Here is a 16896-nt window from a genome sequence, read left to right as displayed (position 1 = left end):
TTTTTTTTTTTTTTTTTTTTTTTTTTTTTTTTAACTGTTCTTCACTTCATAATCAGAGTCGAGATTCTTTTTTGGTTTATTGATCTTTGGTTTCGAAATAATTTTACCAGTTTTTGGAGGCTGGACAATTGTGAGAACTTGAACAGAAATGTACTTCTGTGTAGCCACAAGTAGTTAGCATGATTACATCATAGCTACCACTTATTCAAAAATAAAAAACCAAAGGTGCCCTCACCATATATCTCAGCAGTTTTTGAAAGTAAACATTATTTTGAAAGTTAATCTCTTGTTGGATTCAGGTTTCCTATGCATATCTTGGTTGGTGCAACATAGAGGCATTTTTACACAGACATACGACTGTCATGATGTGAGTGTTGTTTTGTCTCGTGGGCCATAATTCTTTTCTGAGTAGTTTGTTTTATACATTCTTGTACCGGGGGCCCTAATAGCATACCTGGGAACCGCTGGCGTAAGCCTCCTAGTATCTTTAAGACCCTCAATCTCTCAGTGTTCCTGTATAAGAGCTACTAGTTGTCAAGAAGGAAGGATTCCTTTTCTATTGGAAATTGGTGTTTATTTCTTACATTTTATTCCTTACCCTTTTGGTTTTCATTACATTTTATTCCACTTTTCATTTCTAATTTAAATTCACCTCATTTGTCAAGGTTCAGTACTGTCACGTTCCTTTTCTAGTCTCCAAACCAAAAAGCTGTCATATCTGCCTCCCTTGAACTCCATAGCATTTTGTGTTTCCTTTAAGAGAAGGTGTTACCATGTTTTGTCTTGTGTTGTGATTACTTGTCTAATAGTCCTTGCCAGATTGGAAGCTCCTTGAGGGCAAAGACTGAACCGTATCCCGTTTCCTCTGCATTGCTTTAGCAGAACAAGGTTTCAGGGGACTTTCCCCCATCCCTATTATAATATCTCAGTGCATCCTCTGTATGTAATATTCTTCCCAAAATTAAAATTTGAAGCTAGCCTTTCAGGAGGTCTGGAGGCTACTCTTTGAGAACTACCATGTTTTCTAATATGTGTGTTCTTTGGATCCAGCTTATGCCTTATGTACAAATAACTATACTGTATTATATCCAGGAAAGTTAGTTCTTGGATCAGAACTTAATCTTTTAAGGTTCACTCTGTTGTCATCTGATCAGAAACCATGGTCTCTCTCATGAGAAAAATGTACATTAATTCTCTGACACTCAGTTTTGTAGGTAACTTCAGGGAGATCACAGATCTGTGTTCTACAGATACAGCCTTCTGTTCATATCTTTTGTTCTTTGTAGCCAACCATATCTTTCTTGAATAGAATATGATTCCCTTTCCTCCTCTTGATTTGCTCTCAAGTTAGTCATTGTGACTCATTTTATCATTTAAATTGTGCATGGAGGTACTCAATGACAAGTGATGAGACCATTTATGCCCATATCCTTGGAACCCTACGACTATGGAGCGTGTACTCTGGTTTCTGGTCTCTTGTGGAAGAGGTGGTTTTTTTTGTTTTTTTGTTTTTTTTTTTTTGAGTCTCTCTCTGTTGCTCAGGCTGGAGTACAATAGTACAATCTTGGCTCACTGCAGCTTCTGTCTCCTGGGTTCAAGCAATTCTCCTGCTTCAGCCTCCCGAGTAACTGGGATTACAGACACCCACCACCGTGCCTGGCTGATTTTTGTAGTTTTAATAGAGATGGGGTTTCACTTTATTGGCTGGGCTGGTTTCGAACTCCTGGCCTCAGGTGATCTGCCCGCCTTGACCTCCCAAAGTGCTGAGATTACAGGCATGAGCCACCACGCCTGGCCAGAGGAGGTGGTTCTTTAGCTGTGCTGTGAAAGACTTGTTTATATAGGAAGAAGATGAGAATTCTAGTGGAGGAAATAGTAAAACAGGTATGTGTTCACTAGTAGATAATGTAGAAGTAGTCAGTCTGGTTGGTGGTTTAGGTTGAAGAAAAATAACTAGAGAGGTTGAAGAGATGGTGTTGTGAGTCTTACGCTGTATTCATTATAGGAAATGAAAAGACACTTTAAAGGAGGAATGACTTAATTGTTATAGTTTAGTTTTTTTGTGGTTAATGTGAGTTTAGCAGCAGTTTGAGACGTTCTCTTACTCGTATTATTCAGTTAACTGTTGACTGTTGTGTTCTTCTAGGAACCTTAGGTTCTGAATGAAACAGTAGTGGAACATTTGGGGAACTAAGCGCTAAATTGGTGGATTCTGAATCCTATCAGACAAGGGGAGGGCTCAGTGAGGACAAAGGTTGCATGCAACTGACTTGAAGGACAGGTGGAATATGTTTTGTTGCAGGTCAGAGCAGAGGTGTGGAGCTGGGAATGACCACGGTGTAGGCCTATGCTGAAGGGAGTAGAAGTTGAGTGTAGAAGAGGACAAGGAGGTACAGGTGCCTTTGAAAATTGAGTCCAGGTCCTGGAGGCCTTGAGAACCAGCTGGAAGTCTCAGACAGTACTGTTGATTGTGAGGACTGAACCAGAGATCTAGTGCAGTACATATTTTTCTGTACATTCTGCTCTTTTTATCTTGGCTTTCTGAAATAAGCAACAAAGGTGATCATTTTTCTTGGTTTAGAGTTGTTTGCTGCAAATGGTAGGTTTGCTTTATTTGTGATTTTTTTAGAATAGGAATCTGGTTTGGAGGTTGACAAAATAAGTAATTCCCTCTTTTGTTCTATTTTCTTTCAATCTTGGCTTTCATTTGGTGTAATAAGCTGGTTTCATCAAACTTATTATCAGCCTATAATGAGATAGATGACATGGAGCAGCCTGCAAATAGGGAAAAGGTAATTTTCATTTAATTAATTGCAAACTTAGTTCTTGTTAGCTGTGACACGGGGTTTTGATTAGTCAGTTGGTTGTCTGGTCACTGTTAATCACTCTGAATTTAACCCTTTTAAGGTTTATTTATAAGAGTGGGAATTTCTAATTCTTTTTTGTTTGTTTTTGTGTGTGCCATGAACTTTAATAGGTGAACCATGTGGACTACTTCTCAGAATAATGTTTAAAAGGTATAAAGTAGGATTACAAAGGAAACCAGTGGTATAAAATAGCCGTCATATTTAAAACAAAGTTAATTATATATTTATTTATGATATGATGCATGAAATAGAAGTAGATGTACTAGCTGTCATAATGAGCATGAGCAAGATTTTGAGATATCTCTAACAACTGTAAAGTAACATGAACGTATATTTGAGTTCTGGTTGTGATAATGTCACAGGTGTATTGCTAAAGTTAATGTAGTTTGTTGTCTACAATCTTAATTGAAGAACATGCTAAATTTCAAGTGGATGTGCGTGAGATAAAGATGCAGTATTACCCACCCAAGTACAAATACCTTGGGTTCAGAACCTCTGATTTGGAGTATTTTGTCAGCTTGAAATGCTCGTTATTTCTGAAGTGTTCTTCGTTTGTCTCAAATTCACTTCATTGTCTTCTTAATCCTGGAAAACAGCTGTGAGCAGTTCATGCATAATGTGTTCATACCATTTTGTACTGTGATGTTGGAGCAGTATTTATTTTTTACAAAATGCTATACAGTTGCCTGTTTCTTTCCTTAAATGCAGTTTAGAAAATTATTACTAGGTTTTGGCCAGGCACAGTGGCTCACACCTGTAATCTCAGCACTTTGGGAGGCTGAGGCGGGCAGATCACGAGGTCAAGAGCTCGAGAGCAGCCTGGCCAATATGGTAAAACCCCCTTTCTACTAAAATAGAAAATTAGCCGGGCGTGTAAAATACAAAAGTAGCATGCCCAGCTACTTGGGAGGCTGAGGCAGGAGAATTGCCTGAACCCGGGAGGTGGAGGTTGCAGCGAGCTGAGATCATGCCACCACGCTCCACCCTGGGCGAAAGTGAGACTCCGTCTTAAAAAAAAAATTGTTACCAGGTTGTATTATATTACAGACATGGCACAAACCAAAGCCAGGATTATATCAGTGTAGGATTAATTAATTGTATTGTTGTTCTTTATTTAGAATTCGGTTAATCTAAAAATAGCCTAATGTAGTATGTTTTACAAAATTGGACACTGTTGTACCAAAACTGTCATCTGTTAAGCATGAATTTTAACAAAGATTCAATATTCTGAAAATGAAAGTTGAAGTGTGGTATTCATTCCTGCACGACTACAGTCAGAGGGGAGTGGAAATCGGCATGTGTTGTTAAAAGTTTGACAGTGTGATTAAATGTCATTCTCGTGAGGCCAAGTGTGTATATACTTTCGATGTAGGTATTTAATATGCTCAACTTTCTCTTTAATTTACAAATGATTATTCTATCAAGTGTCATGTGTATAGTTAACTGGCAAAGAGTGGCTAGTAATTGATCAGTTGAAGCTTACCTCTATTGTTATTTGACTTTGTTCAAATTTTACTTATGGTGAAGTTTTTCTCAAAAGGTATTAATATACTTAGTGGAGGGATGTGTTTTGTTTTTCCCTAGGACCTCATTTGTTTTGGAATCAGATTCTTTATCTGCCAAAGAAATGCACAGATGATGATGATGATGATGAAGAAGATGATGATGATGATGATTTTTTTTTTTAGTTTAGCAGCATGGTTTAATTTGTATGCGCCTACCAAAAATCATTGTAATCATTAGTTGATCATTGTAGTAGTTCAGATAACCTGGTATAAACTAGGCTTTGATCTAGAAGCTTCAAACAGTAATAAGATTTCACAGATTTCATATGCCGAGGAATGACTCCAAAATAAACCTTTTTCTTAAAATTTTAGAATCCCATCATTGATATAGTGCTTTTACTGTTTTGAAGGGATTTTCTCTGTGAACTCTGAAAACAACTCCATGAGGTAGGGCAGCTATTTTATTTTTAGACATAAGAGGCCAAGCACGGTGGCTCATGCCTGTAATCCCAACACTTTGGAAGGCTGAGGCTGGCGGATCACCCAAGGTCAGGAGTTTGAGATCAACCTGGCCAATATGGTGAAACCCCGTCTCTAGTAAAAATACAAAAATTAGCCAGGTGTGGTGGTGCAAGCCTGTAATCCCACCTACTCTAGAGGCTCAGACAGGAGAATCTCTTGAACCCGGGAGGCGGAGGTTGCGGTGAGCCAAGATCGCACTACTGCGCTCCAGCCTCGGGGACAGAGCGAGACTCTGTCTGTCTCAAAAGAAAAAAGAAAAAACAGTGAAGTTTAGGGACTTGTTTGAAGGTCATCTAATACAAGCAATGCAAATAGCTATTATTTTGGTTTCTATCTTCAGGCTGTTTCCTTTGGACTTTGTATTAGAAATGCAGAGCCTTCTGATAGGTGGAGTTGTCTCACCTTCAAATTCAACTACATAGCTTTTTCTTAAAGTAGTATAATGCAGAAAGTACTCATCCATTAAAACAAAAATGGTTTTCTTTCTTTCCTGTTATCTTTGTGACCCACTGATAGTAGCTGGTGGTCCTGGTGCAGTGAGATTTTGACTCTTTTTTTTTTTTTTTGAGACAGAGTTTCACTCTTGTTGCTTAGGCTGGAGTGCAGTGGCGATCTCGGCTCACCTCAGCCTCCACCTCCCAGGTTCAAACGATTCTTCTGCCTCAGCCTCCCGAATAGCTGGGATTACAGGTGTGCACCACCACTCCCGGCTAATTTTGTATTTTTAGTAGAGATGGGGTTTCTCCATATTGGTCAGACTGGTCTCGAACTCCTGACCTCAGGTGATCCACCTGCCTCGGCCTCCCAGAGTGCTAGCTTTAAAGGCGTGAGCCACTGTGCCTGGCCGATTTTGACTCTTAATACAGACTAGGAGGAGCCCTGCCCTCTGCTCTTGGTCTGCTTGGGCTGCCTGGCTCTGGGAAGGAACTATAAAGGGTGACTCTCAGAAGGGCTGAGTCTATTGGGGGTGCCCTCCCCATTCATCAGAAAGAATATCACACATAAAGGACTTTTATAAATACTTTACATGTGTTAATTTTAATCCCCACAGCAACCTGCCGTGTTACATATATCTTTATTGTCATATTAAAGAGAAGAGGAGAATGAGGTGCAGAGAGATTAAACGATTTGCCAGAGGTGACATAGCAAGTCACTGGTGAGCTGAGATAGAAACCAAGGCTGTCTGGCTCCAGAGTCAGTGCTCTTAACCCTTGTCTACTATGTATATAGTCTCAAACTGGTAAAAAAAAAAAAAAAAAAAAGTCAGGGCTGGTAGTGCATTTTATTGTGGCCGGCAGGGGAGCGGGGCTGAGTAGTCTTTTACATTTACTGACTCCTTATTTAGACATTACTCCTCCAGATTTAGAAAACTACATAATTTTTTATGTCAGCAACTGCTGTTGATAACAACAACAGTAATAATAGTAGTAGCTGTCTTTTATAAGATGCCAACTACATGTCAGTCACTATATTGGGTGTTTTTGGCTGCCTGGATTCCTTTCTGGAATAAGAGCCCTATAGAGTGTTTTTAATATAGTAAGTGACAGAGAAAGGAGGAAAACCAGCTTGTCTACTTCTTAAACTATGCCTTCAGTATTTATTAGGAACCTTGATATGCTTGAAGTAGATGATCCATTTTCCCCAGCATTCAGACTCTTGAACAACTTGTGAAATCTACCCAAGTGAATTATAATTAACAGCGTCACATTTATCATTATACCGACCTTTAAGCATTTCCCCCAACTCTCACAGTATTTTGTTTCTCAGTTATGGGATATTCGCTTGCTTTGTGAAAAACATGAAAATGTTAGTAGAGCTCAATGCTTTGCCCAGCAGATGGCATTTATGTGAGTTTTTCAGGATCCTTTGGAATCTGTCACTTGCCAATTACCCAATTTGTTTTGAATACTCTGTATTTCCAGTTAATATTGCACCATTTACATAAAGAGAATGTACCAAAATTGCTGTAATCTATTCTGTAATCAAATCTGTCTGCTATAGATGTACAATTTACTTTTGTTAAGTTGTTTACCGCAAAATGATCTCGAGAAAATCCTTTTCTATTCACCATAATTACTAAGATATTAATCAGCTCTCAAACATAGGCTATATGGGGTCTCTTGTAAGGCTTGTTTACTTTTAGTTAAAAGTAGTTCCTGCTTTCAAAATGTTTTAATACGATGATGAAAACCAACCACAAGCTAATGTTACGTGGAATGATTACTTTTGTGGTATTCCCACGTGCCATGTATTTCCATATATATTTACAGATATAGTACACATACATAAAGTGACTTACATGTAATATTTAAAAAATATATAGCCCAGGTGTGGTAACTCACACCTGTAATTTCAGCCCTTTGGGAGGCCAAAGTGGAAGGATCATTTTTGAGCCCAGGAGTTCCAGACCAGCATGAGCAACTTCATCTCTACAAAAAAGTTAAAAAAAAAAAAAAATTGGCCAGGCGTGGTGGCATGCACAGCTACTTGGAGGCTGAGGCAGGAGGATTGCTTGAGTCCAGGGGTTTGTGGCTATAGTGAGCCATGATTATGTCACTGCATTTAAGCCTGGGTGACAGACAGAGTAAGACTTCGACTCTTTAAACAAACAAAAATATATGAAGTGAGGTTAAGTCAGATGGAACGGCAGTGGACTACTGTTTTTGGTTAATAAATCGAGATACCCTTAAGAGTTGTGTTCTGAGCATTCTGTCTTTATTTCCCCAGTTCCATGTCACAGCACCTACCTAATAATAGGTGCTCAAAAAACGTCTGTTGAATGAAATGTTTTTGTTTTCAGTAGGGCAAAGAAGGGTAGAGAGAAGAAGCTAGCACAAACAGTATCTGATATGTTAAATGTTGCAAAAGGTTTTAGGACAAGAAAATTCTAGAAACCCATTGAAGAGACAGTACATATTTAGTGGAACTATGAGATGTTTTCACAACCTTGGAAATAATTTAAAAGTAACTTTCTACTGTTTTACTTATTTTCCCACTCCTGGCTGCCCCTCTTGGGTGGACTGCCTCCTGTTGGAGGGAATACTGTGTGAGCACATCTTTAGTAAGACAGAAATGTGAAAACAACTTGCAGAAATCACAAGCACACTGTTACCAAATAGTCTTGACTGGCTCCCTTCCTGGAGGACAAATGTTTTGATAATGTCTGTCAGTAGATTCATTTCCCCTATTTCTTTTTAAGACTTGATATTTAGTAATACTGTTTCCTTTTACCAGCATCACAATGAAGTTTTCTTTAACTTATGAAAAAAAAAAAGTATTTTGAAATCTGTTCATGGTTACTTTTGACATTCATACTCCAAAAGCAGAGACTAAAACTAGAGAGCTAACAGGTGAAATTGGCCAGTACCTTCAAAGTATTCACTTTTTGTTTTCTTTTAATCTAAAATTAGCCTCCTCATATGTTTGAGGTGTAGAGAGTAGCCAAATCTCAGGATAAAAATCTCTCCACCACCTAAGATAAGAGTAAGTCCAGTCATGACAGTGATTAAGCTGAGTTGGTAGAATGACATTATCTCCTAATGTCTGAAACAATCAGGTCTCTTTATGAGGACATCTGTAATTCAAGATCCATGGTGTCTGTTATACATCATCCAGCAATGTCAGCTGAGCTGTTGAAAAATCCTGTAGGAAGAGCAGGTAGGTTGAAGGTCCTATCCAGGGAGGTCCCTTCAGTAAGTGCTTTCAGTCTGATTTTAGCAGTCATTGAAGTCTTCAGTGTGACTCCTTGGAAGGAGGCCCGTTTAGGTGAACCACAAATCAGGTTACTGGCATCCTCTTTCTTTGTACCAATACTATTCATACTAAAATGTAATCTCCATCAGGGCAGGATTATGTATTGTTTCATTCACTAGTTGTATCCCTAGTTCCTTGCACAGTGCCTAGCAGGTATCATTTGTTTCATAAATATTTGTTGAATTAATGAGTGAATGACTGATTTTGTATTAATCATAAGACATTCTTAGTGTCGTTAAGGCCTTTGAACTTTCTTTTCTTTAGAACTAAGAAGTATGCTAGGTGTGAGCTCATAATCCAAATTTTGTTAGTAGCTGCTGTTTTCTGCTGTTCTATTTTCAATATACAAAGAATAATATCAATATACAAAGAATAATAAGATTCTGGAGCTCCCGAAAGTTGGGCAGGTGTCTAATTTACTCATTAGGATAAGCTACTAGTTGAGGAAGTTATTCAATACCATTTTGGGAATGAGACAGCTCAGAGGATGGAGTGAACACTTTTCATATTCTTCTCCAAAATGTGAGTAGATGAGGATTAATTCAGTTATTTGTGGGCTCTTGAAAGGAGATTCAGCACTAGGGGCAATGTGGCAAATCGGTTGTCTAATTTTTAACTTTGCCTTAGATCAGGCAGGACCTGTAGACCTGATAACCTTTAGGGCTTTTGCATGCACATATATGAGATATCTATATCTATATCGATATCTGTATATAGATATCTCATATATATGTGTGTGTGTGTGTGAGAGAGAGAGTGTGTTTGTGGTTCAGGGGACATATAATCTGTGAAGCAGGCACCTCATGGAACCAGGGCACAGCAAATTGAAGTAAAGAGAGACAGGGAGAACAGAACTGTGAAACATTTTAATCCCATGGGACTGAAGTAGAGTGTGAGAACATTTGTTGTTGTTAAAGTATCATGCCTAAACAAGTGTTTATTAAAATTTTAGTCAGAGAGGTTTTAAATGATTTTGTAAGACAGTTTCCCTAACCACACCATGTTTTTCCTCTTGCCTCAGCTGTTCCAAAGACCTAATGCGCTTGCTGTCCAGCAGTTGACAGCTGCTCAGCAGCAGCAGTATGCACTGGCAGCTGCTCATCAGCCGCACATCGGTAAGTCCTTAAGCCCATAGCTCTTTCATGATAGGTGTGGCCGCCATTTTAGGATAACTGGTTGCTGTGAAACCCAGTAATTTAAACTGGTTCTAAAAGTTCAGACAAATCCCTCAGACAGAGTAAGTGGCCTCTTCCTTTTGTCCAGTTGTCTCTCTAGCCACATTATTTTTGACATTGCTTATAGACCCAGATCATAAGATTTCTTCAGTGTTCACCCATTGCCCTACCTCAGCTGTTTCAGGATTTAAAGTATTTATCACAATAGCGATTGGTGACTACCATTAGCTCTTTCGGTAAGATTTGGATGACATTGATTAAATAAGTTGTGGTTCTATAGACTATCAGCTTCTCATTTTATGAACAAAACAGTATAAATCCATTTTCCAGTCAGTATGCATTGAAAAAATTTAAAAGTATTCTCGTATAATTACTGGTTTTAAAGTAGCTTTGCCCTTTTCCTGTAACAGTTGTTAAAGTTTTGAGCGACGTTTTCATCGTACTGCCTAGATGTTTCTTCCCCCTGGACCTTCTTAAGGTCTCTTAGAAATAGAGTCCATTAAGTGTAAACAAGTAGAAGTAGAATTTTTTTTTTAATATGTCAAAATGGCATGATTGAGTAGAAAGGAGATAGCTAATCTTGGATGTGATAGGCTATAGAAGAATATACTTACTTCCAACCTAAATAAATAAAGGCCAGGCATAAAGTCCTTGGGTCTGATAATGTATAGTTGTAGATGGTAATCTTTATAAATACCCATACATTTTATTTCATGAAAACTGTTTGTAAAATTGTTTTAAGTAGAAATACTTCATCCCATTTTAATATAAGTCTTTAAAATTATTCTATTGTAGGCTGTTATAATTTTAATAATCTTTTAGAAATTATGCTGAATTTAAAACTGTATATACAGTTTTAAGTATTTCTTTAGCAAAGGTAAAATTTAACTATATAAACATTTCATTAAAATCTTTAGTATAGCAGTTACCTTTTTAAAATTTCTCTTTACCCTCAACCTGTCCCGTCTTCTCTTTTTTCATTTTTTTCCTTATCTACAGCCTGAAGTGAATAGCCAAACTGTGTAGGTATTTGATAGGGCTGCAGTTTTAGTCAAGTTTGTTTTTACTGACAGGTATGTTTTCAGCAGGTTTAGCTCCCGCTGCGTTTGTCCCCAATCCATACATCATCAGCGCTGCTCCCCCAGGGACGGACCCCTACACAGCTGGATTGGCTGCAGCAGCGACACTAGGTGAGACATTCTGCTGCATGAGGGATTTTCTCACCTGCTGAAAAGTCATTTGAGATGGGCTTGCATTCTTTATACTCTTTCCCAAATCTGTGTCTCCAGTGGAGATCATCCAGAGTTTCAGTGCCATTTACCTGCCAGCTTAATATCTCTCCATAGCAGTATCATAGGCCCCTCAGACTTGAAAATGTTTAAAGGCAAATTAATCACCTACCGCTTGCATATGTATTTTTGATCCATGGAGCCACCAGATGCTCATTTATATTTTGGGAATTTCTCCCCTTACCTACATCTCCTACCACCTCTAGTCTATCATATAGTTCAGGTACTTTTATTGGTCTCTAATGTGTTTCTAATTTCCTTGCCTCTCTCACTTCCTTTTCCCCTCTAAATTGTTCAAGAAAATGATTTCAGACTTAGATCTTACCTCATCATCTTTCTGCTTAAACCTTTTATTGATTTCTCTTTTTTCTACCCTAATATGGCATACTACAGTTATTACCAAACATGGCTGATCATTACAACTTACTTGGAGTCAGGATGGGGGTGGTGGTGTTTTGTTCCTTGTAATCAGTATTTTTAAGGAGCTTCCAGATAATTCTGTGGATTTAACTAGGGTTGGGACCCAGAGCATATAGGGCTCTGTCACCATGCCTCATACCGGTCTCTACATGTGTACCACCCAGTTCCCTTCCTAGTTGACTGCCGTTGGCTGGCACCGTACATTGTAGCAATACAGATCTGATTTTAGTTTGCTGAAAATACTGCATTGGTTTAGGCCCCTGTCATTGGACACTGTGGTCTTCTGTAGTAAGCTTTTTTTCCCATTGTTTGCCTGTGAAGTGCCCTAGCTGGCTACTTACTGCACTGTTTTTATTTGCTTGTGGGATGTATACATGAGTTTCTCTCTTTTTTTTTTTTTGAGACAGGATCTCACTCTGTTGCCGAGGATGGAATGCAGTGGCATGAATAGAGTTCACTGTAACCTTGAATTCCTGGGCTCACTGGATCCTCCTGCCTCAGCCTCCTGAGTAGCTGGGGGTACTAGTGTGTACCACCACACTTAGCTAATTGTTAAATTTTTTGTAGAGATGGGGTGGTCTCGCCAGTGTTGCCTAGGCTGGTGTTGTGTCAAACTCCTGGGCTCAAGCAGTCCTCCTCCCATTCCAGGTGTGAACCACTGTGCCCAGCCTATGAGTGTTTTTTTCTTTCCCTTGAGACTAGATGTTTAAAAGACAGGCATCTTTGTTATTTGACTCTGTGTTGCACAGTTACCGTCACCATAGTGGGGCCATAAATGTATAATGGATTGAATTCAGCATTAGGACAAACACAGTGTCTTCCAGTTTAGATATTCGTTGGGGGAAGATCCCTCCAAGTCAAGTTAACCATGACTAAATATTGCTTTGAAATTTTATTTCTTATTATGTAGCATATAATTTGCAATTATGAACTTAAATGTAGCCTAGCATTTCTTAGAGTTTTTAAAAAATTGTTTACATTTTGGCATGGTTATGATAGGAACATAGTTAACATAGGGTCATCTGTCTGTCCGTGGTCATCCCCCTTTTTGGGGAAAACAGAAAGCTCTTCGTAGGAGAATGATCTCTGCTAACCATCATTAATATTTATTGAGCACTTAACTTTTCTCAGGCATTGTCCTGAATGCTTTTCTTTCATATGATTTGTCAGATGATGATTTTAGAGATTAGAAATTTGTGGCTCAGACAGCTGCCTTATTAGTTATGTTTTTTGTTTTCTGTATTTTTGTTTTGTTTTGTTTTGTTTGTTTTTTAGGGGGGACTGAGTCTTGCTCTTGTTCAGTGGTGTGATCTCGGCTCACTGCAATCTCTGCCTCTTGGGTTCAAGTGATTCTCCCACCTCAACCTCCTGAATAGCTGGGACTACAGGTGCCTGCCACCATGCCTGGCTAATTTTTGTATTTTTAGTAGAGATGGGGTTTCGCCATGTTGGCCAGGCTGGTCTCAAACTCCTGACTTCAAGTGATCCACCCGCCTTGACCTCCCAGAGTGCTGGGATTACAGTTGTCAGGCACTGTGCCCAACCTAGAGAGCTGTCTCATTTGAAGTCACACAATTTAAATGTTGTAGAGTTGGAATCTGAACCAGGTTTAACTCCAAAGCCCATGCATATGCTTCACTGTAGTATATAGAATGCCTGTGCTGTCTTGAATTGTCTTTTCTGTACTTCCTTTAGAAGTCTTTTCCTCTACTAATTTATGTTATTTGAAACAAAGAACTGATCTTAGGGTTGACACTGCTGCTGTCACTGAGATGGTAGTTTGGTGGTGAGAATCTTGTTTTTTGTATTTGTCAGTTGAGCCAGGGTGAAAATGAGTTAATACTTTCACAAATAACAGGAAATGTTAACTGTTCAAACTATGAATATGTGTATTCTTAGAGGGGGCCTGATATGCCAAGCTCAGTTGATTTGCCCTGGGATGTTTTCCTAAATTTAACCTTAGGCCATGTGACCACAGTATAGTAGTAGAAATGCCAGTTGAGAAAATTTAGAGAATAATGCAAATGTTAATGGTAATAGCAGTCCTCGCCCAGTAAAGATTCTCTTTTGTTGGCTTTTGGGAGAGTGTTGGCACTATTATTGCAGGTTGCAACCACTCGTTCAAGGTAGACACGGCTGTACCCCCAACATCTATTACAGGTTGAGCATCCCTAATCTGAAAATTCAAAATCTTTTTGAGTACTAACATGACACCACAAGTGGAAAATTCCACACTTGACCTTGACCTCATGTGATGGGTCATAGTCAAAACCACAGGCACGTAACACACAGTTCATTTGTTCAGCATCCCCAACGGAAAAGTAGAATTACTCCCAGGTTATGTGTATAAGGCATGTATGAAACATAAATGAACTTTGTGTTTAGACTTGGGTCACATCCCCAGGGTAACTCTTGCATACACAAATAGTCTACAATCTGAAATCTGTAACACTTCTGGTCCCAAGCACTTTGGTTAAGGAACACTCTACCTGTTTACCCATTTTTACAGGTGAGGAAACTAAGGTACACTTAGGGTCCTGTTTTGTGTTTTTTCTTATTTTTTTCTTTAACTGCCCAAGACCACCCTGCTTTATAAACACTAATCAGATGAGTATGAGGCTCTATCACTCTTTTTTTTTTTTTTTAACTTGAATACATGGCTTTTAGGCTGTTCAGTTTCTGACAAATTAAAAATGTTTTAACCCCTTTCCTTATTATAGTAAAATACTTCATAGTGTAACAGCTTTTCTTAGCAACACCTTTATTCTGTGCCGAGCTATAGTGTTTCAGTGTGCACCCTTGCTTGTAAACGGAGCTTCTTAATCTTTTCTAAGCCCACAGGTATAGAAAACACCAAATTAGAAATGTCAAAACATATTTATATTGGGCAATGGTACAGTTTGACTTATTTGTGTTTTAGAAGCTTAAAATGGGGGAAACAAGAATATGTATCTATTTATTTTGGCTTAATGAAGTATGTGTTTCTCCAGAATTAGCTGTTGCATCAGAGTAGCTGTAATATTTGAAACAGCTCTTCAGAACTTCAGTGTAAGGCTTGGTTATTGTTAATGAATCAAGTTGGAAGTATTTAACTCTATGTTTTAAGGAAGTTCAACTTGGAGATACGTTTCAGCAGATTTGAAGAATTGGCTTTGAGCCCATTTCTTGATTAGCAAATGTGTCTTTGGTGTTTCTTGCCACCAGCTTCGTCATAGAATTCTGTGATTAGATTTCTGCCACACTTAAGTTGTTATCTGCATAACTTTGTTACATCTCTGTTGTCTACTTTATGTGGCCAACTGCAACTGTACTTTGTTGCCAAAGAAAATGAACAGATAATTTGGATTAAACCAGAATGCTTTTGTTTTTTGTTTTTTGTTTTTTTGTTTTTTTTTGGAGACATACTCTTTGCTCTGTTGCCCAGGCTGGAGTGCAATGGTGCAATCTTGGCTCACTTCAACCTCTGCCTCCTGGGTTCAAGCAGTTCTCCTGTCTCAGCCTTCCCAGTAGCTGGGATTACAGGCATCTGCCACCACGTCCAGCTGATATTTTGTATTTTTTTTTTTTTTAGTAGAGATGGGGTTTCACCAGTTCTCGAACTCCTGACCTCAAAGTGATCCTCCCACATTGGCCTCCCATAGTGCTGGGGTTACAGAGAATGCTTAATTTTGTTTAAGATTCTCAGCAGGTCTGTAACAAGTCAAGGTGTTGTATTTTTTGTTTCTATTTGTGTTCAATGTTGACTTAAGTTTAAATTTCATATATCAATGTCTGAATGTAGTTGTGTTGAATGGCTTTGTGACTTTAAAAGTAGAAATAGGGGCCAGGCCTGGTGGCTCAAGCCTATAGTCCCAGCAATATGGGAGGCCAAGGCGGGTGGATCGCTTGAGCCCAGGAGTTTGACACCAGCCTGGGCAACATAGACCTCTACCCAAAAAAAAAAAAAAATTTAGCCAGGTATGGTAGCATGCGTCTGTAATCCCGGGTATTAGGGAGGCTGAGGTGGGAGGATCGCTTAAGCCCAGGAGGTTGAGGTTGCAGTGAGCTGAGATTGCTTCATTGCATTCCAGCCTGGGCGACAGAGAGAGACCCTGTCTCAAAAAAAAAGAAAAAAAAAACTTCGAAATTGCAGTGGAGGTTCAGTTGAGTGTCTGGGTTTTGTTGTCAGACTGATAGATGTTCATTTTTCTAGAGTTAATGAAACACCAGCACTCTATTAAATCACCTTAGGTGCCATTCTTACTGTTGAACCTGGGATACATCCTAATCTTTTGTTCTATTCCATCACTTTAAGCACACAGACCCTCCATTAACTCCCCTCTACCAACAGATATTGTCTCTGTCTATCCTGCATCCTCCATCTGTTCTTAAATCGAACCCCTTCTATCAGTGATTCCCCCTTTTAGTTTTCTGATGTTTCATTCTTCATTGCTTCTTTCTCTAGGCCTGGATTATATTAGAAGACTGGTGTAAGGATCTCATCTAATGTTTACTGTTCTTTAAAAAGAGTTAATGATTAGCTAGCATAAATCAATATATACTTTTAAGTTAATATTTTACAGTAGGATCTGTTGAGTCAGATGTAATCTTTGGAAAGCCTGAGATGAGCCTCAGTAGTTCAGACTTTCTTTACCTTTCCTTTGCTATTTTTAGGCCCAGCTGTGGTCCCTCACCAGTATTATGGAGTTACTCCCTGGGGAGTCTACCCTGCCAGTCTTTTCCAGCAGCAAGCTGCTGCTGCCGCCGCAGCAACTAATTCAGCTAATCAACAGACGACCCCACAGGCTCAGCAAGGACAGCAGCAGGTAAATGTAGACAAAATTTACCTCTTCTAAGTGGGAATTGTAGTATTGTGGGTAATTAATAGGTGATATTGCGCCTAATAGAAAAGCACTGTGAATACATGAATTTCCTCTTGTGTGTGTGTATGTGTCTGAGTTCAGGCTCAGATTTAACTACTCTTATGGAATGTCTTTTATATGTTAGACACTATTGTACCTAGGTGGGGTAATAATACTCATCAATTCACCTACAGGGAAATTGCTTAGCTGTAAGTGGCAAAGTGGATCTTCAAAGTTATAGTAAAATTTTGTTCTGCCATACTGTAGTGGCTTGCTAAGCACCACTTTCAGATCATTTCAGGGTTTTTCAAGGGGCTTGACACCAAAGCAGGGGTACTAGATTTTTAGACTGCTTATTTATAGTACTTATTGGATTAGATGCAAATCTTAAACCTGTCATATCTGTGTTAGCTTTTTATTTGAGTTGAGAAAGGACAGTAAACTGCAAAACTACATCTTTCTTTCTTTCTTTCTTTCTTTCTTTCTTTCTTTCTTTCTTTCTTTCTTTCTTTCTTTTTTTTTTT

General features: G+C 38.8%; 1 protein-coding gene across 14 annotated transcripts in view; it reads left to right on the top strand.

Annotated features, from left to right (window-relative positions):
• The window catches only part of PUM1 (pumilio RNA binding family member 1), a 144015-nt gene that overhangs the window by 81967 nt on the left and 45152 nt on the right, over window positions 1-16896 (top strand). For 8 of the 14 annotated variants that reach the window (XM_017857044.1, XM_017857043.1, XM_017857036.1 and 5 more), the window contains 3 exons: window positions 9669-9762; window positions 10896-11012; window positions 16185-16336. In XM_017857044.1, the coding sequence (XP_017712533.1) occupies window positions 9669-9762; window positions 10896-11012; window positions 16185-16336 (363 nt within the window). The remainder of the gene's footprint in view (window positions 1-9668; window positions 9763-10895; window positions 11013-16184; window positions 16337-16896) is intronic. The other 6 variants (XM_017857042.1, XM_017857038.1, XM_017857047.1 and 3 more) reach the window with 2 other exon arrangements.

Source organism: Rhinopithecus bieti, unplaced genomic scaffold, assembly GCF_001698545.2.
Source record: "Rhinopithecus bieti isolate Rb0 unplaced genomic scaffold, ASM169854v2 scaffold_44592, whole genome shotgun sequence".
Taxonomy (NCBI): Eukaryota; Metazoa; Chordata; class Mammalia; order Primates; family Cercopithecidae; genus Rhinopithecus; species Rhinopithecus bieti.
Note: the sequence above shows the minus strand (reverse complement) of the source record. Positions and strands in the feature narration are given on the sequence as shown.